General features: G+C 50.5%; 1 protein-coding gene across 2 annotated transcripts in view; it reads left to right on the top strand.

Annotated features, from left to right (window-relative positions):
- The window catches only part of ACLY (ATP citrate lyase), a 41,506-nt gene that overhangs the window by 16,054 nt on the left and 9,475 nt on the right, over positions 1–15,977 (top strand). Inside the window, exons 12-20 of one of the 2 annotated variants that reach the window (XM_080827369.1) lie at positions 535–689; positions 1,274–1,364; positions 2,381–2,410; positions 4,904–5,045; positions 5,299–5,467; positions 8,102–8,206; positions 8,988–9,184; positions 12,143–12,224; positions 12,906–13,016. In XM_080827369.1, coding sequence (XP_080683495.1) covers positions 535–689; positions 1,274–1,364; positions 2,381–2,410; positions 4,904–5,045; positions 5,299–5,467; positions 8,102–8,206; positions 8,988–9,184; positions 12,143–12,224; positions 12,906–13,016 — 1,082 coding nt within the window. The remainder of the gene's footprint in view (positions 1–534; positions 690–1,273; positions 1,365–2,380; positions 2,411–4,903; positions 5,046–5,298; positions 5,468–8,101; positions 8,207–8,987; positions 9,185–12,142; positions 12,225–12,905; positions 13,017–15,977) is intronic. The other variant, XM_080827370.1, reaches the window with a different exon arrangement.

Here is a 15,977-nt window from a genome sequence, read left to right as displayed (position 1 = left end):
GTTCATCACAGTCAGACCACTAAGCTCAGAGGACATTAAACAAGTAAACGATTACTAGAAGACACTGTCCAGTGGGCATGCGTGCATACAGTGAGGCAGCAGGGCAGGGGAGGAGGTCAGGGAAGGCCTTCCTCGGGAGGTGGCAGTCAGGCTAAGCTGAGAGATGGGAGGGCTCCAAGCAGAGGAGGGAGGAGAAGGGCCAGGGCCCTGAGGAACTGAGCCCGGGAGATTGGGAGCAGGGGCCAGGCCAAGCAGACGTCGAGGGTCAAGGGTTTGGAGAGCCAGTGGCCAGCGGCCAGCAGGACCGCGCAGACCTTCCTAATTATGCTCACAGCCACTTCAGGGTATCAGGAAAGCTTCTTTCCTGTTCTTACCAGCAGGTGGTCTTTACAAAGAGGTGTTTGGTAGTGAAAATAGGGCAGTTGGTCTGTCCTGGATAACTGCTCTTGTGCAGGGGCCTTTGCAGAGTCATACGGACTTGGGTGTTTACTTAAGCAGAGACTTGAATGACGGACTCTCTTCTTTCCCTCACAGGGAAGACCACTGGGATCCCCATCCATGTCTTTGGCACAGAGACTCACATGACAGCCATCGTGGGCATGGCCCTGGGCCATCGGCCCATCCCCAACCAGCCACCCACTGCGGCTCACACTGCAAACTTCCTCCTCAATGCCAGTGGGAGCACATCGGTAGGTGCCCCCTGCCCTCCACCTTAAAGCATGCCTTCCTCCCATCCAGAACACGGTGTCCCTGCTCGGTCCCTAGCCATCTCGGGGCACTGGGGAAAGACAGATTGGTTTCTCTATCTCTGCCAGTTTTTTCCTGCCCAATCAAGGTAGTATAATGGAAAGACCAGGGTTTTTTATTACTTTAGTTTAGGTTTTTAAGTAAGCTCTACATCCAGCGTGGGGCTTGAACTCACAACCCCAAGATCAAGAGTCGCACATTGCACTGACTAAGCCAGCGAGGTGCCCCTGGACTAGGAGGCTTAAAATCAGACCAGAGTTCAAATCATGTTGAGAGTAGGACCTTGGCGGGTGTCCTACCTCTCAGAGCCTCAGTTTGCTCATCTGTGACATGGGACAATGCTAATTCCCATCTCAAGAGGGCTGTTAGGATGATAGTTTTGGAAGCACTGTGTAGAGGATAGTTCTGTACATGGTTCTTGTGACCCGATTTCTTTGGGCTTTAAGGACCCAAAGCTTAAGGACCCATAGCTCTTTTTCCCAGTTGCTACCCGTGATTCTTACCCTGTCTCCTTGTCCCTCCCCAGACTCCAGCCCCCAGCAGGACGGCGTCTTTCTCTGAGTCCAGGGCCGATGAGGTGGCACCCGCAAAGAAGGCCAAGCCTGCCATGCCACAAGGTAACTTGTGGGCCCCTCCCCCGCCGCCGCCCCCCCGCCCTGACCTGGTCCACCTGCCCTATCCAGGCCCTACAGGGGCACTGGAACGGTGTTGGGGCTTTGCTGTGAGAGTGGGCGTGGCAGATGGGCTTAAATGGACGTGAGGACATGAAGACTCAGGCCTTCCCAAGCCTTCCCAGAAATACCCGGAGGTGGCAAGGCCCTCTAGACTCCGCTTCTCAGTGGAGAGCAGGAGCCCAGAGCTGGGACGGCAGAGCAAGCGCCCCCGTGGTAGTTCCACATGGTAGTTCCTGCCCAACCTACCTTCTGGGGTACTTCTGAAGACCGCCCCCTTCCTGTGAGCCCACTGTAAGAGCCCATGTTGATACCCAGCCCATCTGCATGTCGCCTCCCCTGTCAGGGAGGTCAGGGAGGTCAGGTCTGCGTCCTCTGGTTCATCAGATGTGACCCCTGCCAGTCGGCCCTTGCAGCCCGGGTGAGATAATAGGTGTTGATCCGCACAGGGCTGGTGCGGCCTCTTCCTCGTGCAGACAGCGTGCGCTTGAGGCATTTTGTGAACTAGCTCCACGGGCTCCAGGCACTCGAGATTGTAAGCTATTTCTCAGCCAGCAATTTTGTCTCCAGCACAGGGACAGACCCGAGTGAACTAATCATCTTACTGTGCTTCATGGGGACAAACACAGGGCTTGGCTTTATGAGGGTGGGATCTGGCCAGCTGCCCCTCCACCAGGCTGGGGGCCTCTGGTGTTCCGCAACCCCTCCAGGCCTTCTTGCCTCTCCTGCCCCCTCTCTGGCCCTTTGGCCTTTTGCCCTTTCTTGCTTCTCTGCTCTGCCGATCAGTGCTCTCTTCTCTTCTGTTGGCTTCACTCCTGTCTGTTGTGGAATAGATGAGAGACAGTGAGGGCATCAGCCCTGGGAGGCTTGTCCTTGGGACCCTTCCCTCTTCCCACCCTCTCCCTCCAAAGCCTCCAGCCACCAGCAGGTGACTCAGCTGCCTTGGTCATTTTCTTTGACAGATTCAGTCCCAAGTCCAAGATCCCTGCAAGGTAGGATGCCCCCACCCCGCCCCAGCTCTGTGTGTGGCTTTGTTAGTGGGTTATAGTATTTACTGTGTGCTTTGTTACCCCCCACCCCGGTCCTAGTCTTTGCTCTCTCTCGCTTTCCCACCCCTGCTTAGTTGCTCCCACCCCTCCTCAGCACTCTCCTGGCCAGCTGTCTCTGGCTCCACACTCCGGACAGGACAGGGTAGGGAGCTCGGGAGCAAGAACCAGGCCCACAGCCTTGGAGAGTGGAGTGGTGCCTGCTGAGGAGGGAGGAGCGTCGTGGGAAGGAGGGAGCCATGGAAGCTGAAGAGGGAGTGTCAGCCTCAGCCCTCTGCGATTCCCATCTGGGTCTCAGGGTCTCTACTTTTTTTACTTTCCCCACCTAGCCTCAGCACTGCGTCCTCATCCCTGAGCTCTCCGTGTCAGCAGTGGGTTGTCAGCAGTGGGTTGACTTCTCTGGGTTTTGGGTGGAAGACAGGCTAGACAAGTCAAGGAGAGAGGCAGAAGTCCAGATGGATGTGCAGGAAATCTGTAGAGGGGATCTGGGCGTTGGTGTAGGAGGTCACTGCTTACACGAGGGACGTTAGCTGTGCTCACTCATATTCACGCAAACACATGCCCCCCACCCCACCCCAAAAGCATCAGGGCTTCCACTTAACTTTTTGACATTCACAGCTGTGGAAGGATTTTCCCTGGTGGAGGAGAAGCTTCTGATGATGACTTTTGATCCCTTGCCAAGGGGAGGGGAAGGGGCAGCTAGGCTAGGCTAGGATATCCCCCTAGAAAGGCCAGGAATGCAGCACTCTCACTATCTGCCTTTGATCCCTGTTTCCTGTCTCTGGAAAGATCCTTTGTTACCTGAAAGACCAGAGCTGAGGTCAAAAAGAACAGGGGCCTGCCCCGTTCCGGGAGCTCTTCCACCCACAGGCTGGGGTTCTCTTACAGTCAGTCCCTGACCCAGCAGAGGAGCCTGGTAGGGGACGTTAGCCCCCGCTGCTGGTGTGCTGAGGACGACGGCCTTCGGCTCTGCCATCTCTGTGCTCAGGAAGGACCACTCTTGAGTTCTGCCCTTTTCGTGCTGGAGGTGTGCGCGGGCTTGTGGAGACTCCAGAAACTTTGTCCCGTTTCTGTACTCTCTGGGGTAGACAGATGCAGGTTTGTGTGCTTGCTCAATTCTGGCTTTGGGAGGCTCTGCCGAGGGTGAGGAGAGGCCAGGGCCTTCTGGCTTGTATCCCGCCTTCCTCTCTGGTACAGTTAAGCTGCATCGTAATTTACTATATAATCTGGCCCTGATGCTAGGTGACAGGACCTCCGTCATCTGGCATCTCTGAGCTTCATGTTCCGGGGCCTGGGAAGCGAGGGTGCTGGATTAGGTGGCTATCTTTGTTCTGTGATCTCATGTCTCCTGAGAACCCAGATGGGTCCAGTGACGGCAAGTCCCAGGTATTTGGAAGAGCAGGAGCCCTCCGGTATGAGAAGTTTACAGCTGAGAGGGAAGAAGCAAGCCTGCATAGGGATGAGAACCCTGCATGCCTTGGGAGAGTGAGCTCAAAGTTATTCAATCAGACCTTGAACCTGATTAGCCAAGCCTGCACTAGTACACTAGGTTAATTAATACTAGATGGCCCCTGAGCTCAGGGCCTTGTTCTCCCTGAAGGAGCTGAGAACCTCCCCCGGGGCTACTTCCCTCCAGCAACTCGCAGGGAATGGGAGGGACGGGTCACCTGTCTGCAGGGTGGTGGAGAGGCCTTTCCCTTCGGGCTGTGGAAGCACTTCTGACAGCTCTTCTCCCTCCTTCTTTTGCCTCTCACTCTTCTGCCTGCTGGAGAACTGCCCAAGAGCCTTGTTCTGAGCAGGAGAGGGCCACCTGCTAGAGGGAGGCGGGCAGGAGGGTAGGGACAGCGCGGAAAATGATGGGAGGGTGCCATGAAGCCAGTGCGCTCAGGCCAGAACCTCAGGTAGAAATAAGGCTGCAGGCAGCCTTTTCTGTGGACCTACACTGACCTAGAATCCTGAGGATTCTGATCCTGACCCGAGCTGGATTGCATCCAGATTTAGAGGTGGTGATTCTCGGGTTGTTTCAAGTCGTGTGGCCACCAGAATTGGGATTGCTTGATGTTTTTTGTTGATCAAGCCTAATTGATCATCTGCATGTAAGCAAAATGCTGATTACGTGCCTTTCCTGTGAGGCGGAGCAGGTCCTGTAGGGATTCTCCACCTGTGGTGGGTCTTTTCTCTGCACGGGAGTGCTTTCTGTGTTCACTGCCAGCTCCTTACCAGCTAGGCAGGTCCTCTTAGCTTTCTTTGCTCTCTCTGCCACCTCTTTGCCAAGAAACCAGGGCACTCTTACCCCAGTTCTCAGAGTCCCAGCCTCTTGACGTCCCTTTGCCGTGGTGATGAGCTCCCTTCCCTAGACCAGGCATGGAGGGGTGTGGCAGCCCCTGCCGGTCTCCTGGGAGTGTGTGTTCTGGGACTCGCTGTGTCTTTGCCCACCAGGAAAGAGTGCCACCCTCTTCAGCCGCCACACCAAGGCCATTGTGTGGGGCATGCAGACCCGGGCCGTACAGGGCATGCTGGACTTCGACTACGTCTGCTCCCGGGATGAGCCTTCAGTGGCTGCCATGGTGTACCCTTTCACGTGAGTCCCACCATGGCCAGAAGCTGGAGATGGCTGCCAAGGGGGGTTTTGTCAGCTCCTCTCCCTCACTAAGACAGACCCCGGGGGAGCCAGCAAGGTTATCCCCTTTGCTGGGGATCCATATTCCTGGGGGATCTGCTTCCCACACGTGGGACCCTGTCTCTCCACCTTCTAGACGAAGCTCCTCCCCTCAGCTTCCCTCTCCCCAGCCCTGACAGTTTGGGAGTATCCTAACCCTCTTCCTTTCTCACAGTGGGGACCACAAGCAGAAGTTTTACTGGGGTCACAAGGAGATCCTCATCCCTGTCTTCAAGAACATGGCTGATGCCATGAAGAAGCACCCAGAAGTAGACGTGCTGATCAACTTTGCCTCTCTCCGCTCAGCCTATGATAGTACCATAGAGACCATGAATTATGCGCAGGTAGGTCAGTGGGCGCTGGGGTGGGGAAGCAGGGGAAGTTCCTGAGTGGTGTCTGCTGGCACTGCCCCCGTGGACAAAGGGCTTGGCACTCAGGACTGGCCAGTGGTGTGGGAAAAGGTCATTGGATATTCTTGATCTTTTTTAGAAGGTAGGATGATAACTGAGGGCAGGCAGGCTGGCCAGGGCAGCTTACCTAGGCTCACAGAATCCATTCCGTATCCTCTTCCCCCACCAGGTCCTCCCTGTGCCGCTAAGACCGGCTTTCACAACAGAATCAAAAGCAATTGCTTTTTTTTTTTTTTTTAAGATTTCATTTATTTATTAGACAGAGAGAGATCACAACAAGTAGGCAGAGTGGCAGGCAGAGAAAGATGGGGAAGCAGGCTCCCCGCTGAGCAGAGGGCCCGACGTGGGGCTCGATCCCAGGACCCTGAGATCACGACCCGAGCCAAAGGCAGAGGCCTAACCCGCTGAGCCACCCAGGTGCTCCCAAAAGCAGTTTCTTGTTATAAAATTATTACATGTCTATTACAGAGGAAACTTAAATACTATCAAGTAAAAAGAAAAAAAATTGAATACCACAGTCAGTTCCAGTTTCCCAGAGACACGGTTGCTAACATTTGAATATATCCTTCAGTGTTCCTTTTCCTGGTTTTGAACATGTGGGATAACACTGTATGTGACTGTTTTGTAGTCCGTTTTCTTCAGTTACTCATTCCACATCCATAAATATTCATTGGTAACATCAGTGAAACATCAGTTTCACCTTTCCAGGTCTTGTGGTGAGCATCTTAAGTGGGCATTTGCATATATCCTTAATTATTTCCCCAGAATAAATGTCTGGAAGTCAGACTGCTGCATCAGAACGTGCAGATTTGAAAGCCTTTGCTCCGTCCTGCCCAGGTGCCCTCCAGAAAAGTTAAAGGACATAATCTCCCATCAGTATTTCAAGAATGCCTGTTTCCCTGTACCCTGGCCAACACTGAATGTTTGCATTTTAAAAACATTTATTTGGGGCGTCTGGGTGGCTCAGTCAGTTAAGCATCTGACTCTTGATTTTGGTTCAGGTCATGATCTCAGGGTTGTGAAATCAAGCCCTGCATCGGGCTCTGTGTTGTTCATAGAGCCTGCTTAAGATTCTCTCTGTTCCTCTCCCTGTGCCCTTCTACCCTTGCTCGCCCGCACTCTCTCTCTCTAAGAAAAACAAGCATGTAATTGACAAGTGATAGGTATTGTATTTAATTTGCATATCTTTTTTTAAGATTTTGTTTATTAGAGAGAGAGCATTAGAACACAAATGGAGGAGGGGAAGAGGTTGAGGTGGAAGCAGGCTCCCCGCTGAGCAAGGAGCCCATCGAGGGGCTCGATCCCAGGACCCCGGGATCACGACCTGAGCCAAAGGCAGATGCTTAAACAGCTGAGCCAGCCAGGTGCCCCTAATCTGCATATCTTTGGTTATTAATTAAGATAAGCTTTAAAAAACATGTATCGACTATTTATATTTTAGTTTATTTTTTTATTAAGACTTTATTTGAGAGAGAATGTGAGAGCATGAGAGGGGACAGGGTTGGAGGGGAAAGCAGACTCCCCGCTAACAGGGAACACGATGTGGGACTCAGTCCAGGGACTCCAGGATCATGACCTGAGCTGAAGGCAGCTGCTTAACCAACTGAGCCACCCAGGCGCCCCGACCATTTATATTTTATAACTTGCTCTCTCTTCCCTTTTTTTTTTTTTTTTCCTGTTGAGGTGCTTGTGCTTTTTGGTACTGACTTGTATGAGTCTTTATAGATTAATATACTGATTTTTCTGTTCAAAATTATTGTCCAATAATTTGGCTGGCTTAGCACAGTGTAAGACTGGAGAATGTAAACTTGTTTTGCCATCTCCGTGAAGCAAAAACAAAAGCATACCTGCTGAACGTGAGCTGCCTTTTTATTCTAGAGCAAAGCTTAGCAAACTATAGCCTAAGGGTCAAACCTAACCCACTGTTTTTATAAATAAAGTTTTATTGGAACACAGCTGTGCTGTGATCATTTATTTATTGTCTATGGCTGCCTCCATGCTACAAAGGCAAAGGTTAATAGTTACTGCCAGAGATCACATGACCAGAAAAGCCAGAAAATTTGCTGGTCCCTGGTCTAGAGCGAAAGACCTGCCCACCCCCACTCCTTCTGGCTTTCTCCCCCAGTCTACTCTCTAGTTTGGGTGTGGAAGCAGCTCATTGGTGTTCCATACTAACTGTGGGACATAGACCCTGCTTTAGGAGTAGGCACCAGGACAGGTGGGGAGCAGGTAGGTCTGAGTCTTGTGAGTTTTTGGGTGGGAGAGAATAGGGCCACTTTTGATGGTAGTCGGTTTTCAGAAACATTTACTCCTGCTTGGTTACTGAGTTTCTGTGGTGTTAACCAATGGAGATTGGCTTTAAATGTCTACACCTCTTTTTCAGAGAGGGTTGGAGTAGTCAGGATAGGGACTAGGGATAGAGGCTTATAGGAAGAAGGAGGTTGCATACTATTAACATTACTTGGTTCTTAGAGCCTGGAAGGTGGCATGGAAGGTGGGTCCTGTAAAGGGCGCCACCTCGTTGCTTCATCTGAGACACAAAGTTAACAGGAAGGGACTGTCCTTTAGATCCGGACCATTGCCATCATAGCTGAAGGCATCCCTGAGGCCCTCACAAGGAAGCTGATCAAGAAGGCGGACCAGAAGGGAGTGACCATCATTGGACCTGCCACTGTGAGTGTCCTTTCTGTAAAGCCCTTTAAGTTCAAGGCTATTTTTCAAAATTCTGGACCCACAGAAAGCAAACTTGTTGACTGTTCTGTTTCTCTCTTAGGCATTCAAAGTCAAGTCTGTTCATATCCAGTTACTTTAAAGGGCTCTCTCCCCAGTCCCTATCACTTTAGGGGGCTTAACTAGAAGATATTATGTGTGTCTGCCCACCTTTGTGCAACCATAGCGTGGTCTTTGATTATTCCTTGAACTGTGAAATGAAGAAGAGTCTACTTAGAGGTTATTTGCCCAAAGGTTTTCACATGGAAAGAAATTGCTCTGGGAGTATTTTGTTGTTGTCTTTCCTTAGTTGTGGCATTAAAGAGTTGTCTGAAGGTCAGATTTTTGAATTAAGCAAAGGGCTTTTCTTTCATCTCTGAGGCAGGGGTGATGTTGAGCAGAGGTGCACACCTATGTTTTACACTTCTCAGGGGTGCTGTCCCCCTTTTAGAGCAAAGGAGGGGACTTAATCCTGAGTACACATATCCGAATCTGCAGCAGTAAGCCGTGTTTCCCAAGTAAGGTTCTCTTTTCTTCTGCGTAATGGCTCATGAGGGAGAGATGAGACTCTCCCTAAGCCGGAATCCTAGTGTGCAGGTGTTAGCTCTCAGACCATTTTCTTCCCATCCTGACCAGTTTTGGGGAAGGGAAGTTAAGTAGGTAGTATTGGGCCTCGTGATTTCCCTGAGCTCTGGTCCGTCAGGAGTTTACCCTCCCACCCTGACTGCTGTTTCTGCCCTCACAGGTTGGAGGCATCAAGCCCGGGTGCTTTAAGATTGGGAATACAGGTGGGATGTTGGACAACATCCTGGCCTCCAAGCTGTACCGCCCTGGCAGCGTGGCCTATGTCTCGCGCTCCGGGGGCATGTCCAACGAGCTCAACAACATCATCTCTCGGACCACGGATGGCGTCTACGAGGGCGTGGCCATCGGCGGGGACAGGTAATGGGCTGAGCCAAGGCGGGCCTCCCCCCACTGGGGAATGGTGGGCTGGGAAAGGGGCGGAGGCTGGGTCCTCTAATCTATGCTCAATGCTGCTGAGTAAAGTCCATAAAACAGGACATTTCTACTCTGTCTCAGGAATGACATTGGCATGAGCTCAGAATAAAAAATAGAAAAAGGTGTTTTCAGAATGTTTGGGCTTTGGGGATAATTTTGTTTGTTGTCCGGCTTGTGGCCACAGGGAGGCAGCAGAGTGCAGCGGTTGGTGGGACTGATTCTGAAATCACAGCAAGGGGGTGCTCTAATCCCCAATTTCTCTGTTGATCAGGGAGGTGTCCTGGGCAGGTCACTTCCTGCGCAGACCCTCCATCATCCTTACAGTTCAAATGGGTAAAATCAGAGCAGCCACCTCATGGGGTTGTCGCGAGGCTTAAGTGAGAGTAATATTTCTAGAAAGTGGCTAATGCAGGGCCTGCCCCTTAGCAAGTACTCAGCAGCTGTTAACTATAGTCCTTAATAGTGAAAGGAAGAACTGTTTCTCTACTCTCTCTACCATCACCTCACTGACCCTTCTGGCTGCCAGATGTTGGGATTTTTTTTTTTAAAGATTTATCTGTTTATTTGACAGACAGAGATCACAAGTAGGCAGAGAGGCAGGCAGAGAGAGAGAGGGGGAAGCAGGCTCCCTGCTGAGCAGAGAGCCCGATGCGGGGCTGGATCCCAGGACCCTGGGATCATGACCTGAGCCGAAGGCAGAGGCTTTAACCCACTGAGCCACCCAGGTGCCCTTGGGATTTTTTTTTTCCCGATGCCAGGCAGTTCTCCAGTTCTCTGCTGGGTGTCCTATAATGCATTTCAGTTCTGACAGTATCTACTTGGAGTTCGTACCAGATCCCCCAGGGGAAGGGCTCAGCCTTACAAGATGCCAGTTGCAGGTCCAGGCTTCCTGTACTCCTGAACAACTGGCTATATGTTGGGGGTCCCCAGACCTCCCTTCTTGGGTTTGGTAATTTGCTAGAATGGTTCGCAGAACGCAGAAACAGCCAGAGGAAAGAAACACATAGGGCAGGTTATGGGGGACAGGGCATGGAGCTTCTGTGCTCTCAGTGGGCACACCACTCTCCCAGCACCGTGGTGTGCTTACCGACCCAAAAGCTCTCCGAACCCCTTTCTTTAGGGATTTTTTATGGAGACTTCATCATATGGACATGATCGATTATTAATTTAATCTCTAGCCCTTCTCCCCTCCCCAGAGGATGGTGAGTAGGGCTGAAAGTTCCAAGCCTCTGATCATGGCTTGGTCTTCTAGCGACCAGCCTGCATCTAGGAGCTCTGCAGATGCTCATCCAGAGGTGCCTCAGGAGAACAAAAGACCCTCCTGTCACCCAGGAAATTCCAAGGGTTTTAGGAGCTCTGCCTCAGGAACTGGTAGACAGAGACCAAATCCCTATTTTTTTTTTGTTTCACAAATAGTGTATTCATTGTTTTTGTTAGTGGGAATGGTAATCAGTAGAGTTTTATTTAGAGTAATGCTTACCACTTAATGCCATAATACATATTAGCCACTGCTGTTTATTATTACCACCATCGCTCTTTGCCTCAACCAAAAGCTTTTGGGAGAGTGAGTTACCTTGTCCGTCTCCTGGCTCTCCAGTATCATGTCAGATGGGATTTCCTGAGTGAGGAAGATCTCTCTCCCAGGTCTTGGGGGCTACAGCCTGGGGAACCGTCGTCCCCATTGCTCCCTGACAACAGGCTCCAGCTCAGATAAGTCTGGGCAGTTACACTCTCCCCTTGGGATTTATAATGCTCTTGAAGATCTGCAGAGAAGCATCCTTGGCCTTAAACAATCCTATCGTAAAATCTTGTGGCAGGAGAAAGTAAAAAAATACAGGGGACCCTTGAACAACCTAGGTTTGAACTGCACGGATTCTCCTTATGGCTTTGTTAATCACATTCTCTTTTCTCTAGCTTACTTTAGTGGGAGAACACAGTGTATAAGGTGTATAACGTACAAAATACATGAATCGACTACTGATGTTATCTGCAAGGTGCTGGCCAACAGTAGGCTCTCAGTAGTTACGTTTTTGGGGAGTCATAGTTATACTTGGATTTTTGAGTGCATGTGGTGGGGATTGATGACCCTCACATAGTTCAAGGGTCAACTGTGTGTGCAGGCCCTATGTCTAGATCCAGCAACAGCCTATCAGTCCTGGGACGTCGGTTGGCACGCTGTATTATCTATTGCTGTGTTAAAAAGAAAAAAAAAAGTCATGCAAGCCAGATGGTTTCAAACTCTGATAGGACATCTGTCCCCGTGGTTTCTGTGTGTCAGGAGTCGGGGGCGGCACAGGTAGGCACTTGGGGCTCGTGAGGGATGGGCCGCAGCAAGGTGTTCGCTGGCCACAGGGCCAGTGTGGCTCAGGGCCTGCCCGAGGCTGGACGTGGCCCATCCATAGGCTGGAGGGGGCTTTCTTGGGGCTTCTCCATGGGCTGCTCAGTGTCTTCAGGACATGGCAGCCAGTGCCCCCCATGGGCAGCGGTTCAAGAGAGAGTGCCAGACAGAAGCTGTTCTTTGTATAACCCTGCCTGGAAGCCATTGTCAGAGAATCACTTCTGCCCCATTTTGTTTATGAGAAACGGGTCGTCTGGTCTGACCCATATGCAAGTGAGGCCTGAGGTTCCGCCTTGTTAAAAGAATTTGTAGCCATATTTTAAAGCCACCACACATGTGCTGCTCTATAAGCATCTCTTACTGACAAGCAAACCTCCCCCTCCTCCTTCCCTTCCCTTGTGCTTCATTTTTTACCCCCTCCCCCACACACACTTGAGCCATCTCTGGGCCCTCACTGGACACCCACACTCACGAGAAGCCTCACGTGTTCCTGGTAGCTTCCTACACCCGTACCTGCACGTCCGCAGGCCTCCCGATTCCATTGTGTTCTCTGCTCTCACCAGGTACCCTGGCTCAACATTCATGGACCATGTGCTCCGCTACCAGGATACTCCAGGAGTAAAAATGATCGTGGTTCTTGGAGAGGTGAGTTTTGTTTTGTTTTGTTTTTTGTTTTTTGTTTTTTTATTTTATTTTTCTGACTCTAAAAGTAATATGTGATCTCCGTTTTTTGTTTTTTGTTTTTTGTTTTTAAATGCATGCATTTTGGTTATATATGACTTAACGTGCCAGTCGCTATTAATCCCGCTCCCTACACTCTGGGGCATAGAGGCCATCACTGTTAACACTGCCATGCCTGTTTCCAAAAAACTTCTCAACTCTTGGTGGCACAAGATATTCTAGGACCAATTAAGAAGCTTCTCCGGGATGATCTTGGTCTCTTGGGCAGTGCACAGCTGGAGTAAGAAGCGCACTTTTTTCAGTTTGGGAGAGTCCTGTAACCCCATTCCTTGCTTGTGCACCTGAGCAGGTCTGATCCGAAATCATCGTATACCCTTAGATGGGGGAGGGGCGTCCCAGGGACTTCCGAGAATGCCCACTCCCCGGTTACAGTTCTTCCTTGCATCCTATCTTAGTCCTGCAGGCTCTTATTTGGCCAGCGCCCATGGGTCTTCATATTTTAGCTAAGTTGTAACTCAGAACTCCTGGAGCCTCTGACCCCTGCCTGACTCGGGGCAGATTTTCCAGCGGCAGTGCTGCCCACAGCAACTCGGGACCTGGTTCCACTGACTTGGGGGCTTTTTCTCGTTCCTTGTTCCTTGGCAGATAGGGGGCACTGAGGAATATAAGATCTGCCGGGGCATCAAGGAGGGCCGCATCACCAAGCCCGTCGTCTGCTGGTGCATCGGGACCTGTGCCACCATGTTCTCCTCTGAGGTACAGCCCGGGCAGGTCGCTCCTGGCCGGGGGGACCTGGGGGGTGGCGTTTGAGGTGAGCCGTGTGGTCCCCTGGTTAAGCAGCTCATTCCCCCGATGCACATTTATTACTCACTGCGGTCCTGTAATATCCAGCTGGGACCCTGCTTTCTAGGAGGGTAAGTCCGCTGGAGGGAGGGCAGCCATCAGCAGGTAAAGGCCAGAACGAGGCTCTGAGTCCCTGCTTGGAGCCACCACACTTCTGTCCGGAGGAGCTGAGATGGCTCCACAGGGAACGTGAGGCTTGTGCTGCATCCAAGGTCTGAGAAGGGGTTTGCTGTGCGAAAGGGAGATGGAGAAGGAAGAGGACACATGCCAGGTGCAGAGCTGGGGAGGGGCTGTAGAAGAAAGCCGGGTTTGTTCCCGACGGGAAAGTGCCCGGAGCCCTACGGTGAGCACAGCAAGGACGGGCAGCCAGTACAAACACTCTCCAAGTCGCCTGCTTCTGCTGGGTATGGCCCACCAGGCAGCAGCCCCAGGATTCCAGCTTAGAGGACCCTCTGTCTAGGAGATGGCCCATCAGTGGTGGTGAAACCAGGGTAGCAAAGACTTGTCACCAATCAGTGATCAGTATGGGGGCAGGCTCCGAGGGTGAGGGCTTGTACAGGCAGTGTGTGTGTGCTGTGTACGGATGAAGACAAGACTAGGCCGTGAGGCTTCCTGCAACTGTGCCGATCCCTTTGCTGAACGCCCACACCCTTCCTGCCAGTGAGCCCGTCACCCCGTTCTTTCTCCCTGCACTGCCTGCCTTGCCCTCTGAGATTCCTACCCCCCCTCACGGTGGCCGTATTTGTGCCCTCTTTTGAACCAACAGTTCCGTTTCTACAGATTTACTCCAGGGGGTCTATGTGCGAAAATATTTCAAAGTGTGGGTACAAGGATGCCCGTGATGTTGTTGTGGCAGAAAATGGAACAACCCAAATGCGGGTCAGGAGGTGATTTGTCATCACAACACAGACAGGCAGTAGAAAACCCAGCAGGAAGGAGAGCGAGGTGCAGCTTGACATGTTTAAAAGTTTAAGTTATATTAGATTAAAGAAACAGGATGCGATAATGTGATTTTATGTAATAATCATGTATGTATTTTTTTTTTTCCAAGTAAGTAAAAGGAGAGGAGTGGGTTACGGAATTGCACCCATCCTTCAGGCATGACCTCTGCTCTCACAGGCTAGAGTCAGGTCTTGGTGGATCTGTGTGACCAGGGCAAGTCCTTTAGCCTCTCTGTGCCTCAGCTTCCTGGGCTGTAAAATGGGCGTGATTGAGGATTGTTGTGGGACTCACATAAGAAAGTAATGGAAAAGGTCTGGCACCCATAGTCTTAGCAAATGCTCCTTTCCATTCTCCAATTCACTGATTCCATGAAGCTCTTCCTGATTCTCTTTCTTCTTGACTGCTCTCCCCTCCGCCTCAGCAGCCAAAAACATTACTTCCCTCCCCCTGCACTGTTTCTGTTAACCAGCTCTGCATTACTAGCCCTCCACCTCCCCACCCCTGCTATGCTGAGGACATCTCCCAGCAGGGCAGGGACCTCACTCTTCCGTTTCTGGCTGCACGCCCATCATCACCCCAGGGATGAGACAGGTCCTCAAGGTGTTTTATTTTTGTCTTTCAATTAATTTTAAAACGTTATAGAATTTCAAGCATACACAAATGTAGTGGAGTACAGTGACTGCCCAGCTAATAAGGGATTTTTGATTTCTTAATTAGGTCACATGACCTTGCAGAACTTTCTCCCCTGTAGAGGAGGTAAGATAGTTTTGCAACAAAATCTCCACCTGTCGGCAAGCAGAGACAGCTCATCAGGAAAACAGAATTAAGAACTGAGCAGTGGGAGTAGAGACCAGAGGTATTTGTTAAGGGGCATTTTTCAGAACTATGGTCCACAAAACACTGATCCTGTAGCGTGCGTGGGTCGACAAAACAAAACAAAAACAAACCAAAGCAAACAGAAAAGGGAGCTTCTACAAATTATGAACTTGGAACATAATCTTCCCTTTAAAAATGTTGGTTTTAAAAAAAAATAAAAATAAAAATGTTGGTTTTGAGGGGGCGCCTGGGTGGCTTAATCAATTAAGCATCGACTCTTGATTTCAGTTCAGGTCATGATCTCAGTGTCATGGGATCAAGTCCTGTGTTGGGCTCTACACTACTCAGCACGGACTCTGCTTGTCCCCTCTCTCTGCGCCTCCTCTTTCTCTCTCTCTCTCTCAAATAAGTAAATAAAATCTTTAAATTTATTTTGGTTTTAGTGTTGAGGAATCTCAGAGTTGAAGACACTAGACCCAGCATTTTCTATGAATTTGAATACAGAATCTCTTCTCCTTCCCACCTGAGATAATGACCTGAACTGAAACCAGGAGTCAGACGCCTGACTGACTAAACCCCTGGGCGCCTCTACAATCTGACTTTTTAAAAAGAAGCTAGAAGGGGCTTCTTCTAGGGAGGCTCAGTCAGTTAGCCATCTACTCTTGGTTTCAGCTCAGGTCATGATCTCATGGTTATGGGATTGAGCCCTGAGGTGGGCTCCACACAGAGCAGAGAGTCTGAGATTGTCTCTCTCCTGTCCCTCTAACTCTTCCCCTGCTGGTCTGTCTCTGTCTCTCTCTCAAATAAATACTTTTTAAAAAATAGATAAATCAGGTGGTTAAGCATCTGCTTCGGCTCAGGTCATGATCCCAGAGTCCTGGGATCAAGCCCCACATCAGGCTCCTTGCTCAGTGGGGAGCCTGCTTCTCCCTCTCCCTCTGCCTGATGCTCCCTCTGCTTGTGCTCTCTCTGTGTCAAATAAATAAATAAAATCTTAATTAAAAAAAAGAAAAAAATGAAATAGATTGTTAATAAATAAAAGAAAAAGGAGCTAGGAATTTGTATTTTTACATGAGTTTTTTTTCTTTTTTTAAGATTGAACCCATTTTATAAAAA

The sequence above is a fragment of the Martes martes genome (assembly GCF_963455335.1).
Source record: "Martes martes genome assembly, chromosome: 16".
In the NCBI taxonomy this organism is placed as follows: Eukaryota; Metazoa; Chordata; class Mammalia; order Carnivora; family Mustelidae; genus Martes; species Martes martes.
The sequence above is the reverse complement of the archived record's forward strand: the minus strand, read 5'-3'. Positions and strand labels throughout refer to the sequence as shown.